Genomic DNA, 14,837 nt, shown 5'->3' with positions numbered 1-14,837 from the left:
GATGTCCTTCTAAGCATGTGCGAGGTCCAGTTTTCCTCCTGACAGCCTGACACCAAAATCTCCTCTTTGACAACACTCACTAAGCCTCATAAGTATGGAGAGGACTTTTCAGGACTTTCTTTGCAAGCTCTCAGCCATTTCCAGAGCTTCTTAAAGCTGCTGAGATTAAAGAGTCAGCCAGTTGCTCCAGGCTCTTGTTTCCCTCTCTGTGCGATCCCCCTACATCCCACTGCCGACAACGCGCACCCAGGCCTGGCAGCGTGCCCCGCGCAAGATGCAGGACCTGGCCGTCCCCACCATGTGCGCGGAGGACCGTGAGGACCCCTCACTCCCACTCACCCGGGGCTCACCGCCATGAGCTCGGGGGCCATTTCCAGATGTGACTATCATGCGGCAGGCTGCTTTTCGCTTTCACTCAAAAACAGGGTTTAAGCCGCCACGTATGTAAAGAAATCCCTGTTATAATTATCTTCCTGGCAGTGTCATTTGTCTAAGCCCTTAGAAGAGGGCTTAGCTTCAGGCTACAGTGAAGAGCACTAAGCAATTGCCACGTTGTCAGTTAGAAAAGACATGGTTTCTTTTCTCTTTTTTTTTTCCTCCCTAAAATTTTTTCCAGATGTCTTCTTTTTTTTTTTTTTTCTTAGGAGAAGTACCAGCAGCTGTACGATTTCAATGCAAGCCATGACTAATCCAGCACAGAGAGCATTCAGTGAGAGCATTCAACTCCTCGGGGTGTGAATCAAGCAAATGAAACTTTGACTTAGGGGGATGTGTGACCTCTGGAGCCAAACTGGACCTACAAGTGGCACTGAGCTGCACATGAGAGCTATGGACACTTGTGGTGGGAGGAGAAGATGCTCCAGATGCCACAGGTTGTTGGCTGCATTAGAAGGACCCATGGGGTCTTAGACACCATCACAAAGCTGGCCTCCACATGGACCCGAGAGGGTCACATGGGGTAGTTATGGATGTCTCTGTGAGTGATATCAATATCCACGTATCAGCACCCAGGGATGGCTTTGGAGCGGTGTATAGCCAAGTAAAGAAATGGGTGAAGACTTTCTTCTCTTGTTCTTTACCACCAGCCTCACGAGCTGCCTGATCACAGAGATCAGCTGTCTCACTGGGAAGTGATGATGGTTTCTCATGGCACCCTTCCCTATGTTTACCCTCCCCTTTCCCTTTCTGTTATGTTTATTTTTTGTTTCTTGTTGGCCATGTGGATGTTTAGTCTTACATGCAGCAGAAGTGCTGCGAGGCTGGACGAGAAGTGAGCCGATAAAGAATCACAAATCACAAAGTAACAGGCATGCTACAGAGCAAGGAGCCAGCACAGCCCAGCAGGTCGTGACAGGCCAGTTCCTATGTTGACATCTAAATGGGATGAATGTTCCATCAGTGGGAACAGTTAAGCACCGAGATCCGTGTCTCAGCCCCTCTCAAAGATAGCGTGTAATCACGAGGAATGAACCCAAACCCGAGGCAGCCAAGACAAAACACAACGTTGCATTTTGTTATGGTCGTGGGTGTCCTTCACCCAGCATCTGCAATCAGACTGCTGGTGCCCAGATGACTTGTAGTCCTGCTGGCTACACAAGCCACCATCTTTTCAGCAACCTTGCATTGCCCTGGACAGGCAGATCACAAGCTGCAAAGAGCTGGACTACCTGCAGTGCTTGGGACAGCCCTGCGTGTCATAGAGACACTCTTCAGGGATGCCCAAATTCCAGCAGTTCGACAGCCTCTCTTTTTGGCTGCTGGTTTTACTTTGCAATGCAGCACCATGGCCGTACTGGTGCATAAAGGTGTGCTGTCTGGTTCTGCCAGGGGAGCAGATGAACCTTAAATCCTCAGTCGTGGTGAGATGCAAGGAGAGAGGAGCTGGATTTTCACCCTGAGCATAGAGAGGAACAGATGGGAAAAATCAACTCCAAAAAGCTTTGCTGTCTGGCTGCCTCTGGCTGGGCAGTTGCTCCAGCTGAGTCACGATCTGTAAGGACAGAATACTTACTGAGGGCTGAAAAGACCGTCGGATTCAACTGACCAGCAATTTTGACTGTAGGTTTTGCTCTATCCGTCCAGATCTGCTGGATGATACCCACAGCAGAGAGACCAATCTGCTGAGGGTCACATCTACCAGCCCACCATTTCTCTGCCTACTTGAAGCATATTTCAGACATGTCATAAGTCTCCACATTCTCTGGATCATTCTTTCCTCTCCCTCCCCACAAGGCAGTCCCAGATAGCAGCAGTGTTAGGAGAGAGGATGGAGGAGCGAGGACTCTCCTACCTTCCTCTGCATCCCCCTGAGGATGGGAAATACGAGCTCAGGGACTGGACTACCCTGTTGTGAAATGACAACATTTAACAGTTTAGTTGCAGTAGGTCAAGGTGCTAGGAGGCGCACAAACCAAGCAGCTGGTATTCCGCCCTGCTCTCCCCCCCGCCCCATGCTGTTAGTCCAAGAGAGCCAGAGAACCGACAAACTCGTTGCAGCAGTGCAGGCAGCCGCTGTGACAATGACTCTGCTGGGACGGTTGCGCTGGGGGCTGATCTGTCCTTGTGAGAGACCCCCTTGATCTCCAGCCCCGCTTGATTTCTCTGGTCTATCCTTTGGACCCAGGCTGTGCCTCAGCCCGTCTTTTGGGCGGGTGGGACTGCCCACTGGGGAGAGAGGGAGAGGAAGAGACCGATTTGGAAAGATAGCGAGAGGAGGAGGAGAGGCAGTGGGAAACCCAGCCCACCCTTTGGCTTCCTCCTGCCTCCTTCTAAAACCTGCAGATTCCTCCAGCCTGCCCAAGAGCCCGAAGTTTCCTCAGCCCTGCTGCCGGGACTGCGAGGTATGGCCCGAGACCTTCGCGTTTGCCTTTGCTGTGCTATTTCTCCCAGCATGGGGGTCCCGATAGCCCCACTCGTGGGGGTCCCAGGCCCGGGAGCCGCTCTCCCGGCCCATGGGGTGCGTCCAGAGGTGGATGCTCCCCACCCCGAGTGATGGTTTTAGAGACCCATCCTGTCTTCTTCTCTTTCTCCTCTTTGCAGCATCCCCACTCCTAAACTGAGTCTCTTACTGTATTTCACTGCCAGATTACCAGCTTTAACACTTTGGTGACATCCAACTGTAAAGCTTTAACCTGCCCTAATTTTTCTCTCTCCTCCCTTTTTCCCCTCTGGGTTTTCAGTTGTGGGGTATTTCCTTAGCAAGATGCATGAGACCAACATCTGGGCACATCAAAACAACCTGCAGAGCAAATCAGATCTAGTTACAAACCAGTCCCGATTACATGCAGCCTGAGATGCGTTGGCAGGTGACGTTTTACTCACCAGAATACCTAGAGGAAGAACAAAAGAGCTGTCGACTTCATCTCAGCTTTTTCTTTTTAATGCGGTCACTCTTATTTCTCCTTAAAAAAAAAAAAAGACAGACACTCAGCATTTTGTTCCAAGCAGACTTTGAAACCATTTCAAGTCCTGCTGCCCTGGTTTGCTTAACTCCAGCTGATCAACTGTTAGAGAGATGGAGGTTGCAGGAGAGGAAGAACAAAGCTTTTTTGTTGGGGTTTTTTTTCAAGTTTTAAAAACTTGGGCTCAGTCAGGCACAATTTTAGGTCCATGCAGAAGAGCCGAGGGCCTGTTTCCTTTAAAGGCAGCCGCTGTCCTTTCCGTCCGGGTGACGTGCGTGGCAGTCTAACTCTGCTCTTTGTGTCCCTCCTCTAAGAAAGCTCCACTCCGTTGCATCCAGCCAAGAAAAGGAAACTTAACAGGATGGGGGCTGAACTCCCACCCAAGCCGCAAGGCAACAGTTTCAAGTTGGAGTGAAATCGGGGGCACTGGGAAGGTCGCCAGTACCCTGAGCCCTCTGTTACCACCAACTTGAAAACGCCCAAAAACTCAGCAATGCTGCAAAAGGACAAAAGTAAATCACAGCTGTTTGTTAGGGTCGATCAGGCGAGTTTTAAGTGGAAATAAAAGGCTGTTGCGTTCTGCGCAGCAGTTAAAGCCAAGTTATTGTCTGCCACATAGGCAGGAGCAGGGATGCGGGCAGTGTTGGGAGGGGGAAGAGGAGAAATAAACTTTTCAAACTTTTTTCAAGCCCCTCCTTCCACAATCCTCTGCTCTTCCATGACTCAGCCCCAGAGGAATGTCGGCTCCCATGGAAACCCTTTCTAGGTCCTCTGGTCAGAGGGATGTTGGGGCTGTTATCACTGGCGCGGCTGTGGCAGAGCGAGCCCAGGGAATGCTTTGAAGATGGTTTGCATTTTTGCAGAATATTTAGCAGACAGTTCTTCTCTCTCTCCTTTGTGGAGCTGTGCGAGATCAGCTTTCCATATCCCCTGGGAGCCAGAGGGACTGCTTGCACCTGGCACAGAAGTATCCGGCCTGCTTTTGGCACTGCCCCATGTCCAGTCCGAACAAAAGAAAAAGCTCAAGGCAGGAGAGCAAAATGCTGTAATCACCTGCCCTTCCGACTGAGGTCTGCAATGGGCTCAGCTATGCACTGCTGCCTGCAGCCCAGGTCTCATCCATGCACTTTTCTTGGTAGTAATTTAATTGTTTCCCATTTGGATGCAATTTGCAACCTAGACAAACTGACAGCTTCAAGCCAGCACACAACTATAGTGGCATGTGAGCTCTTGCCCTTTTATCAATAAGCCCTGTAAGATTTGGAGCATTTATAAGTGCAAGCAGAGCTGCTCAACTCCCTGCAAGGGGAATGGGTGCAGATGTGTCTGTAGTGACTCTGCATAGGCAGATGTGGTAGATAGATTTTTTTTTTTTTTTTCCCCCCCTGTGTTTTACTGGGAGTATGTAAGTGTGTGCATGAGCTAAAGGGAATTGCACTTCTATCTAAACCTAGCTTGGCTTTGTGAGCCTGCATGGTGCATGTGAGGGGACTGCACAAGTGGCAGGAACCAGGCTGGCTTCTGCCCAGTCCTCTGCTCCTGCCTTGCTCCCCTGGGACCCAGTGCAGCTGCAGCACATCTGGGCAAGCCAGCACCCCCAGCAGCATGGCCCAGACATGCAGGGACCTATTCAGCAGGGAGTTTTTTGGCATACACACAAACAACTCTGACTTCATATCAAATTTTAGCCCAGGAGTGGCTGGCTGAGTAAAGCTCAGAGGGTCTTGCTTGCATAGGGAGGTCAGGGCCAGACAGCGGGGTCACAGCCCTCGCATTGCGCCTCTGTGGTGGCCACACTTGGTCACCCATCTGTACCTTGAAAATTATGGCCCACCGTGGGGTTTGTAGGCAGAAGCTTCTTCTGGGCTGATCCTGCCTTTACATTCAGTCTGAGGTGCTGGGGCATGTCCGACCCTGCAGAGCCTTGGCAGAGCAATGAGCAAATGGAGGGGGGGTGCAGGAGACCCTGTTGCTTGGGCTGGCTGCCTCCCGCGTGGCCGGGCCAGGGTGCAGGTGGGAGCCGAGACACGGGAGGGTTTTTGCCCAGCGATGACCCGTTCCTGCTCTCAGCTGCTGGCAATGGGAGGTGGCAGCTGGGCCTCTCGCCCGGGTTAGTGGTGGAGGCAGCTGGGGTTATCCCAGTGGCTTCAGGGAGGAGCTGTCGAAGTGGCCACGCAGAGACTCCTCCCCACGCTAACGTGGCATCCCGGAGGGCTTATGCAACCATGGCCAGGGCCAGCACCACATGGGCCACTGTCCATCACCCACGGAACCTCCTCCGGAGCCTGCACCCACCTGGTTCTTGTCCTCCCCCAGTCCGCAAAGGCCCCAGGCTGGGCAGGAGGAGACAGGAGGGACCCAACAGAGCCCAGCAGCACAGACTCTCCTCTGTGCATCACTGCAGGGTATCTTTCCCAGCAGGAGATACTTCTTATGGTGCTACAGGACTGGGGGAGGGAGGTAAAGAGCTTGCCAGAGTAGCCTGCTTTGAATTTATGGAGGTGCTGAGGGTCAGTCTCAGACCCCTCTACACCCCATTAGGGTGTAGGTTCTCTTGTTAGGGACTTGGCTGCAAAATGCAATGAGCAGCCAGTGCTGAGGGATAGCCTAGGCCATGCTAGAAAGGCGAACCATCCAGAGGGGTTTATGGGAGCCACAAGACTGTGTTGAGACAGCAACTGAGAGCTGAAGTCCCCACTTAGGATGCAAGTGGTGTCAAGCATTAGAAAGGCAATGCAGGCCATGGGTCCTGCAGCCCATGGGTGCCAGGTGCTCTCCTCCATCATCAGCAGTCAGGAGGGCAGGCCTGAGGAGGGGGTGGCAACTGCAGAGACTTCTCTTATTTTATATTCAGCAGCCCTCTCTGTGCCCACGATGTGCTGGTTTCCGGTGTGTCATGCCAAGTGCTGGCTTCTGTTGATTCCTTTAGGATACAGAAGGGTTTAAGTCCCTGCTTGCTAAAATCTCTTTCCTAGTCCTGTTTTCCTCTGTCCAAAATGACCCCCTGCTGCACCCCATTACTCTGCCCCAGGCATTCCCAGTGCAGGACCCCTCGCGGGGATCCCCCAAGCCCCTCTGGATGGGGGATGGATGCTGAGCTCATGGTATGGCCCAGCTGCCAGCTCCAAAGAGCATATGCTTGGACAGCAGGACCACGGTAGGTCCACAGGGAGACTTGCACCAGTGACTTGCACTGTGGCCCACGCTCTTCTGCCGGAGCAGCTCTGTGTGCAGGGCTCCTGAGCCGTTATTTCAGGACTTTTGGCCACCAGGCATTCAGGAAAGACCATGCCTTTGCGAAACAGCCAGGGACTCACAGACGCTGCAATGTCCTCTGTGCACAGGCTCTGCCTCCAAGAGGATGTTGGTTTTTTCAAATAAATTTGTTTTCCCATCGTCAGTGCGAGACAGCTCTGCAGAGCTTGTTTGCTCAGACTCTTTCATGCTCCTTCTTCCTCCAAACACAACACTGGCAGCTCTGACTGTCTGCTGGCTCCTAGCAAGCATGTAATTCTCTGACCCCAGCTCATTGCATGCCCAGACTTTGAAATTCAGGAGTTTTTTGGGCTTGGGGAAATGATCTGAGAGGGCCTTGGTCTGGGGTTGGGTTCTTCTTACTGCCATCTTCCACGTGTACATGCACTGCCCTCTCGTCCAGGCTGGGCACTGCAGCGTTTCTGCCCAACGAGCATCACTGAACCTCAGAGCATCTTCCAAAGCAAACAATCCCCTTGGGAGAAGCCCAGGAAGAGCCTTTACAAGCCAGGGGATGGCAGCAAGGGAGGAGATGGCCAGATTCACCAGTACTTTTCCACCTCCCCCCAGCAAACCACCCCTCCAGAAGTGAAGAACCAGTGATCTCTCCTGGCAAATGCCAGGAGAGCTCTCAGCAGCCTCCAGAGCAAATAAAGGCAAGGGGAAGGGACAGCATGTACTGAGCAGGAGAGGAGGGAGCTGCTCAGCTGCAGCCTCACCAGAGCAAATGGGCTCATCCACCCGCACCTGCAGCCCCTCTCCCTGCAGGTCCTCTGTCCCACCATGGCAGCCATCCCCACCACCCCGTGCTCCCAGCCCTCTGAGGTCCCTGGGAAGCTGCCCTCCATGCCCTGACACCTATTTTGCACGGGCGCTCCGCCAGGGCTCGTGAGGTGCTGAGATTGGAAGGAGGATTTCAGCCCCTGTGTGGCCAAACCTTGCTAAATTAGGAAGCACAGCCCAGCCTGGCTGGTGCCCTGGCAGCACAGCCTTGGCATGGTTTTATACCCAGAGAGCTGCCATGCATGGGGAGGAAGGGAAAGGATGCACTGGAAAATTAGATATCCACCCATGCTTGCTGGGAGAGAAGACGACACCTTGTCCAACACGTTCTGTCCCAGCAAAGCCATCCATCTGCCCAGCCTCATGGAGCCGGTGGGCTGCGGTGCCCCGGCCACGCAGGTGGAGCGGAAGGGAGGCAGCGGAAGCCTTGGCAGGGGGACAAGTCCCCTTGCTGGCAGGAGAAAAACTGGGGGTGTTTCACTCTCCCAGCGGGCGGAAGGGAGCGGGCAGCCCTCGCTGTCAGGAGTGGGATGCCACTGGCATATTAAGCGGCCAGCTGAGCTCCTCTCTGCCCTCACACAGAGGGGCTCAATCCTGCCAAACAGGAACCGGGGAGGACAAGGACAGGGTGATTTCGCCAGCTGCACTCTCCTTCTGGCTCACATCACGGCTGGTGTTAGCTGGGCTGCCTGGCTCACTCATCCCACGGAGTTCCTGCAACAGCCCAAATCAGGATGGTGCAAAGGGCTCATCCTCCTGGAGCTCATCTCCGGCAGGACACAACCCCAAAGCATCCTGGATCCCTCAAACCTAGTTTGGGACCCTCAGGTCTGAGCAGGAAAGGGAAAAATTATAGCAGAGACCCCAACATTTGGGGGTGCTGGGGATGGGGGACTTGTCCCTGATATCCCTAGAGATGTCTGTGTCCATGTGGGAAGGGGTTTTCTACAGGGTTTAATTCTCGAGTGCCTCATTTCATTGTCTCTCTGTTCTCTCTTTCCTTCCCCTACTTCCATTTTTTCTCTGACTGACAAATAAAATAGTAGAGAGTTTCATTGCCTGTACCTGGGGCTCATACCAGGGGCTTTTAACATGAAAAATGGGGGATTTGGTCCAAAATAATTCCTGTGAAGGAAAGGGGAACTGCCATTTTGACTGCAATTTTTCTAAAGGCATCCAGGAAAGCAACAGAAATCTAAACCCCCACCATCCCATTTTGCAAAAACAAAAGAATTTGTCTTGGAAACATGATTTGGCTTAAGGTTTCAGCTAGAAAAGCCAGCATGTGGGGCTGTAATATTGAACAGATGAGGCAGGAAACAAAGAAAACACCCTTTTCTAAGTGTCTGACTGCCAGCCGCATGCTCAGCCAGGAGCCGAGCGGCACATGGCAGCCTCTTTCCTCATCCCTCCTTTTCCTCTCCTTTATTCAGGGTTTGCTGAAAGATGAGGCCCTGGATTTTCTTCCTTCTCTGCCTGGCAGGCAAAGCCCTGGCAGCTCCGGTAAGTACAGGAGACAACGGAGCCTCTCTGCTGTCGGGGTTGTCCGTCTGGTGTATCTGATGGGGATTTTCTTTTATAACGAATAAACCCCTGAGGGATGGGGGGCAGCAGGGGAGAGGAAACCCAAGGGTGGCCCTACCACCTGCCCTGGTGGGTCACCCCCCTTGGGACCGTCCTCCCCACGGGCCCCGGCTCACAGTCCTTTTCCTCTGCAGCAGGAGGCTCTGCCCGATGAGACAGAGGTCATCGAAGACCCCACCACAGAGGTAGGTGACTCTGCTCCTCCTCGTCACCCATCCCTTGCAGCACCCACCGCCCCGGGAAGAGCATCTCCAAAGCATGGGAGAGCAGGGGCAACACGGGGGGCTGTTCTGCCCCCCAGGAATGGGGCCCAGCTCTTTTTGCACTCCTACCAGACACTGACCTCTTTTGCAGGAGCCCGTGGGGGCTAACCCCGTCCAGGTGGAGGTGGGAGAGTTTGAGGAAGCCACAGAAGATGTAGAAGAGATTGTTGCAGAGAGTAAGTCACTCTTCCCCTGCCCTCCAGCAAGCAGAGACATCATCCCTTCCCTGGGTGGGGGAGCTTTAGCCACCCCAAACAGTGAGGGACTTCTTTGGGAAGGGCTGTGGCACAAGGACAATGCCAACCTAGATGCACACTTAAAAGAAAAAGAGGTGCATGGCCTCTTTCCAGCACTGGATTCTCTGTAAGCCCTTTTTTGCAACAGAAAAGCACTGTGCAGCTACAGAAAGGAGCCCAGGATTAGCCTGAGGGCTAACATGGACTTCTGGAAACCCTCACATCTTCCCAGTGCAGGGAGAGATGCTCCGGGCTGTTGCTGGTGAAGTCTCTGTCTTCCCTCCATGCTTCTCTTCCCTCTGAGGTGCCCCAGGCAGCTCATGGGAGGTAAGGATGGTCCAGGCTCTGACTTTGCTCCCTGTCCTCTCCCAGACCCCTGCCAGAACCACCACTGCAAGCACGGCAAGGTGTGCGAGGTGGATGACAACAACTCGCCCATGTGTGTGTGCCAGGATCCCTCCAGCTGCCCAGCCACCTCTGGAGTCTTCGAGAAGGTGAGGGCAGAAGCTGCTTGGTGGACCGGAGTGGGGAGGTACCTCACATGGGACACTGCCAGAGATGGTGGGGGAGACAGAGTCAGGGTGGCAGGTCCCCATCTGGCCTTGGCAGTAGTGACCAAGGAGCTGTTGTTCACCCCAGGAAGCAAGTTAAACATCTTATTTGGAGGCTCTCCCTGCTGACCCCCCAGTAAGGCTGGGCTTCACTGTCCCTCACACAGCATCTCCCCATCCTGTGCAGGTCTGCGGCACCGACAACAAGACCTATGACTCCTCCTGCCATTTCTTTGCCACCAAGTGCACCTTGGAGGGAACCAAGAAGGGACACAAGCTGCACCTGGACTACATTGGGCCTTGCAAATGTAAGTGGAACCATTCCCTTAGACAAGGGGACCCCTAACCTGAGCGCAGCCTCCTTGCCCGTGGGCTGAGGGAGAGCAAAGGTCCAGGCAGATGCAGGGCCAAGGAGGGATGGCGCTGGGGCTGTGCGTCTGGGGTCTGGGGCTGCCTGTCCAGGCTCTGTGCTGACCACCGTGTATGGCTTCCAGTCATCCCCGCCTGCCTGGACACAGAGCTGACTGAGTTCCCCCTGCGCATGCGGGACTGGCTCAAGAACGTGCTGATCACCCTGTACGAGCGCGATGAGGACAACAACCTGCTGACCGAGAAGCAGAAGCTCAAGGTGAGGGGTTGGGGAGGGAGCCTGGGAGCACACCTTGCCAACAGAGCCAGCATACATGGGGAGCCCATCCAGAATGACCTGTGGACACCCCGTTCCCCTGCTGACAAGGTCTCCCTGGCCTCTCCTACGACAGGTGAAGAAGATCCATGAGAATGAGAAGCGCCTGGAGGCTGGTGACCACACCGTGGAGCTGCTGGCCCGTGACTTTGAGAAGAACTACAACATGTACATCTTCCCCGTGCACTGGCAGTTCGGGCAGCTGGACCAGCACCCCATCGATGGGTGAGTGTTGGCAGAACAGGACGGAGGATCCCACCAGGACCCCTTCCTGCCCAAGGACCAGGGTTATTTGGTGGCAGAAGGTGTCAAGGCGTGACACAAGTAGGTGGCTGGTGGCAGAGGCACAGGCAAAGCCCTGTGGAGGGACAACCCCTGCACACACATCTGGCAGGGGCTGGGGCAAACCAGGCTGGGGCAGAGGCAGTTTTACTTTCTGCAAACAGGTCTTCTGCAGAAAGTGGGGCCTCCCCCAGCCCCAGCTGCTCCCATCTCCCTTGCATGGAGTTTCTGTCTTCTCAGATTTACTGTCGTATGATAGTTCCCTAAAATATCTTAGTCCAAAGGCCCCGGGATATCTTCAGCAGCTGAAAGAGCAGCTGCTGGCTTAGCTGTGAGCTGGAGATGGGCATGAGATCACACACACAGGCACATGGGGTGGGGGCAGCCGGTGAGGACCCCCAGCTGCTGGCTATTTTGTGACCAGCACAGCTGGTTGCAAAAGCAGACACCAGTCCTTGACCTTCATGACACTCAGCGGCAGATACCGGGAGGGCACCGAGACGGCAGTCAAACCAGACGGAGAGCTGGGGCCAGCATCTTGCCTGCGCTGGCCCCCGCTCCTGGCGGAGCATTTCCCCTCCTGCGGGAGGGTACCGGTGGTGCCGAGCGGTGCGTTGACCGTGCGGTCACCTTGGCAGGTACCTGTCCCACACTGAGCTGGCCCCGCTCCGTGCCCCCCTCATCCCCATGGAGCACTGCACCACCCGCTTCTTCGAGGCTTGCGACCTGGACAACGACAAGTACATCGCCCTGGAGGAGTGGGCCAGCTGCTTCGGCATTAAGGAGCGTAAGTACTGAGTAGGGAAGGAATGGGGGTGGAGGGGACACTGAACAGCACGCCCAAAGCCCCCACTCAAGATGAAGCAACGCACGACAGCCGGTCCTGGGGAGGGAAAAGCAGGGGAGAGCGGGGAGGGGGCATCGCAGGAGCAGTGGGACCCTGGGAGCATCCGGGTCCAGGGCAGCATCCGCCTCCTAACCTCATCTCTCTCTTTTCCTTCCACAGAGGACATAGACAAGGATCTTGTGATCTAAACCCCCAGCTTCCTTCTCTGCTGCCAACTTTGTCTTGTTTTAACCTTCCCACTTCCTTCAGTTTTTAAACCTCTTTTGTTTTGTTTTGTTTTTCCCTGGGAACAAGGTGCTAATATAGATCTAAACATACGTAGTAACGGTGCTAAAAGAAGTAACAGTCCTAGTTCATAGCCTAATCTATTACCACTACATTACTCACTCGGCTGTTTCTACACGCTCTTACCAGCCCTTTCTCTCTCCGACGTGTCTTTACCATTGACCAACCCTGTTCCTGTCCTAAATATCCTCTCTGTCTTGGTATCCACTCTCAGAGCGACTTCTCTTAACTTCTTACTAACAGCACGTTCTTGGACACGTCAGCGTAGATGCAAAGACCTCTCAGCTGATTCACCGCCCTCAGTTACAGGCCACCAGCAAGGGAAGGCAGAGCCAGAGGATGTAGGATTGGGCTTTTCGAGCAGAGCAGCTGTGGGTGACATTGTGTTTACCCAACTCGTGGTAGGGGAAATGGAGAGGGATGAGAAAGACATAGAGTGGAAGGAATTCGTTTTCCTTTTTTTTTTTTTTTTTTTTCATTCCCAGGGCTTGAATTTAACAATCATTGGGCACAAAAAAAAGGGCTAATCAAACAAATGAATAGGAAAGCTCACAAAATTTAAAACAAATAAAATGAAATGCATCCCATCCAGTAAAATCCCCTCAAAAAATAAAGGTTTGAAAGTGCTACGTGCTTTACCATTACTCAATGAGCATACTGCTGTTGTGTTTTCTGTGCTGCAAAGGGAGATTGGGTGCGGCCGCCAGTTCCCCCGGGGTGCGCGTGGCTGACCTTGCTGTTGCGATTCTGCTATAGCTGAGATAAAGCTCTTGGCTCTCCCCAAATCACGGTGCCCTTGAGCACTTCCCACCTCTGCCTTGGTCATGCTTAAATTCCAGTCCTGCTCTCCCAGGGAAGTGTATTGGGTTTGCATGGCAAGGTTTTGGTAGCGGGAGGGCTACAGGGGTGGCTTCTGTGAGAAGCTGCTAGAAGCTTCCCCTGTGTCCGACAGAGCCAGTGCAGCCGGCTCGAAGACGGACCTGCTGCTGGCCAAGGCTGAGCCCATCAGTGGTGGTGGTAACACCTCTGGAATAATATATTTAAGAAGGGGGGAAAAAAACACCTGGGCAATTGCCGCCAGAGAGAGGAGTGAGAATATGTGAGAGGAAAGACTCTGCAGACCCCAAGGTCAGTGCAGGAGGGCAGGAGGTGGTCCAGGCATGGAGCAGAGATTCCCCTGCAGCCCCTGGTGCAGCCCCTGCTGAGGCAGCTGTGCCCTGCACCCATGGAGGCCCACGGGGGAGCAGAGATCCCCCTGGGGAGGACCCCACGCCGGAGCAGGGGGATGTGCCCAAAGGAGGCTGTGACCCCGCGGGAAGCCCACGCTGGAGCAGGCTCCTGGCAGGAGTTGTGGCACCGTGGAGAGAGGAGCCCAGGCTGGAGCAGGTTTGGTGGCAGGGCTTGTGACCCCGTGGGGGACCCACGCTGGAGCAGGCTGCTCCTGAAGGGCTGCACCCCGTGGAAGGGACCCACGCTGGAGCAGTTTGTGAAGAGCTGCAGCCTGTGGGAAGGAGCCACGCTGGAGCAGAGTGTGAGGAGTCCTGCCCTGAGGAGGAAGGAGCGGCAGAGACAAGGAGTGATGAACTGACCACAACCCCCTTTCCCTGTCCCCCTGTGCCGCTCAGGGGGAGGAGGTAGAGAAAAATCGGGAGTGAAGTTGAGCCTGGGAAGAAGGGAGGGGTGGGGGGAAGGTGTTTTTAAGATTTGGGTTTATTTCGCATTATCCTACTCTGATTTGATTGGTAATAAATTAAATTAATTTTTCCCAAGTCGAGTCTGTTTTGCCCATGACGGTAATTGCTGAGTGATCTCTCCCTGTCCTTATCTCAACCCATGAGCCTTTTGTTATGTTTTCTCTCCCCTGTTCAGCTAAGAAGGGGAGCAATAGAGCGGCTTTGGTGGGCACCTGGCATCCAGTCAGGGCCAGCCCACCAAAGGCAGCTGTGTCAGGCTTGGAAGGGACATTTCTGCTCAGAAAGATGCGTGCTTGCCACACGCTCGAGGGAAAGGCTGTAGTATTTTTTTCCTGTTGTGGATTTTGGGGTTTAAGGGATGGGTGGGAGAGAAGGGAAAAGGTATTTGGATTTTGCTTTATAGAGAGGATCCTGACAGGAGCGAAGGGACGGTTAAATCTCACAGGCTGAGAACTCTTTTTTTACCTCTGAACGTTCCCTGTGCCTTGTATTATTAAGTTCCTGCCACAGCGTGAGCAACCTGATGAGTCTCTGTAATAAAAAATACTGATTTGAAACACTGACAATAAATGAGCTTGCAATGTTCCTCTGTTTCGTCCCATCCCGATGAGGGGGATCGCACACACATCACCAACCTCATGTATGTGTTCAAGTTGGAACACGGGCATCCCAGCCCCAGGGAAGAGTCTGGGCCAAGGTAAGCTGAGGTGCTTCTGCCAGTCACAGCCCGTCACTGCACTGCAGACGGGTTCATTGGGGGATATCATAGAATCGTTTACATTGGAAAAGACCTTTAAGATCATCCAGTCCAACCATTAACCTAACATTACCAAGTCCACCACTAAACCAATTAAGGGTAGAGTAGCAATTTCATGTTTCCTGGCTTGGTGGCTGGATTATTTTTAATGAAAGTAAAAACTAGGAATCATTAAGATTGGGAAGGACCTCTAAGGTCCAATCATCAACCCAAC

The 14,837-nt window shown here is 53.6% G+C and overlaps 1 protein-coding gene across 1 annotated transcript; it reads left to right on the top strand.

The window, feature by feature from the left end:
* The first annotated feature begins 8,885 nt into the window (after positions 1-8,885).
* Positions 8,886-12,075, top strand: SPARC (secreted protein acidic and cysteine rich). The gene is made up of 9 exons (XM_009489613.2): positions 8,886-8,942; positions 9,158-9,220; positions 9,381-9,462; positions 9,895-10,016; positions 10,261-10,381; positions 10,568-10,701; positions 10,835-10,983; positions 11,679-11,827; positions 12,047-12,075. The coding sequence occupies exons 1-9, from the start codon at positions 8,886-8,888 to the stop codon at positions 12,073-12,075; spliced, it is 906 nt and encodes a 301-aa protein (XP_009487888.1).
* Positions 12,076-14,837: the final 2,762 nt, after the last annotated feature.

This window comes from Pelecanus crispus, chromosome 8 (genome assembly GCF_030463565.1).
Source record: "Pelecanus crispus isolate bPelCri1 chromosome 8, bPelCri1.pri, whole genome shotgun sequence".
NCBI lineage: Eukaryota > Metazoa > Chordata > Aves > Pelecaniformes > Pelecanidae > Pelecanus > Pelecanus crispus.
This window is presented reverse-complemented; position numbering and strand designations above follow the sequence as displayed.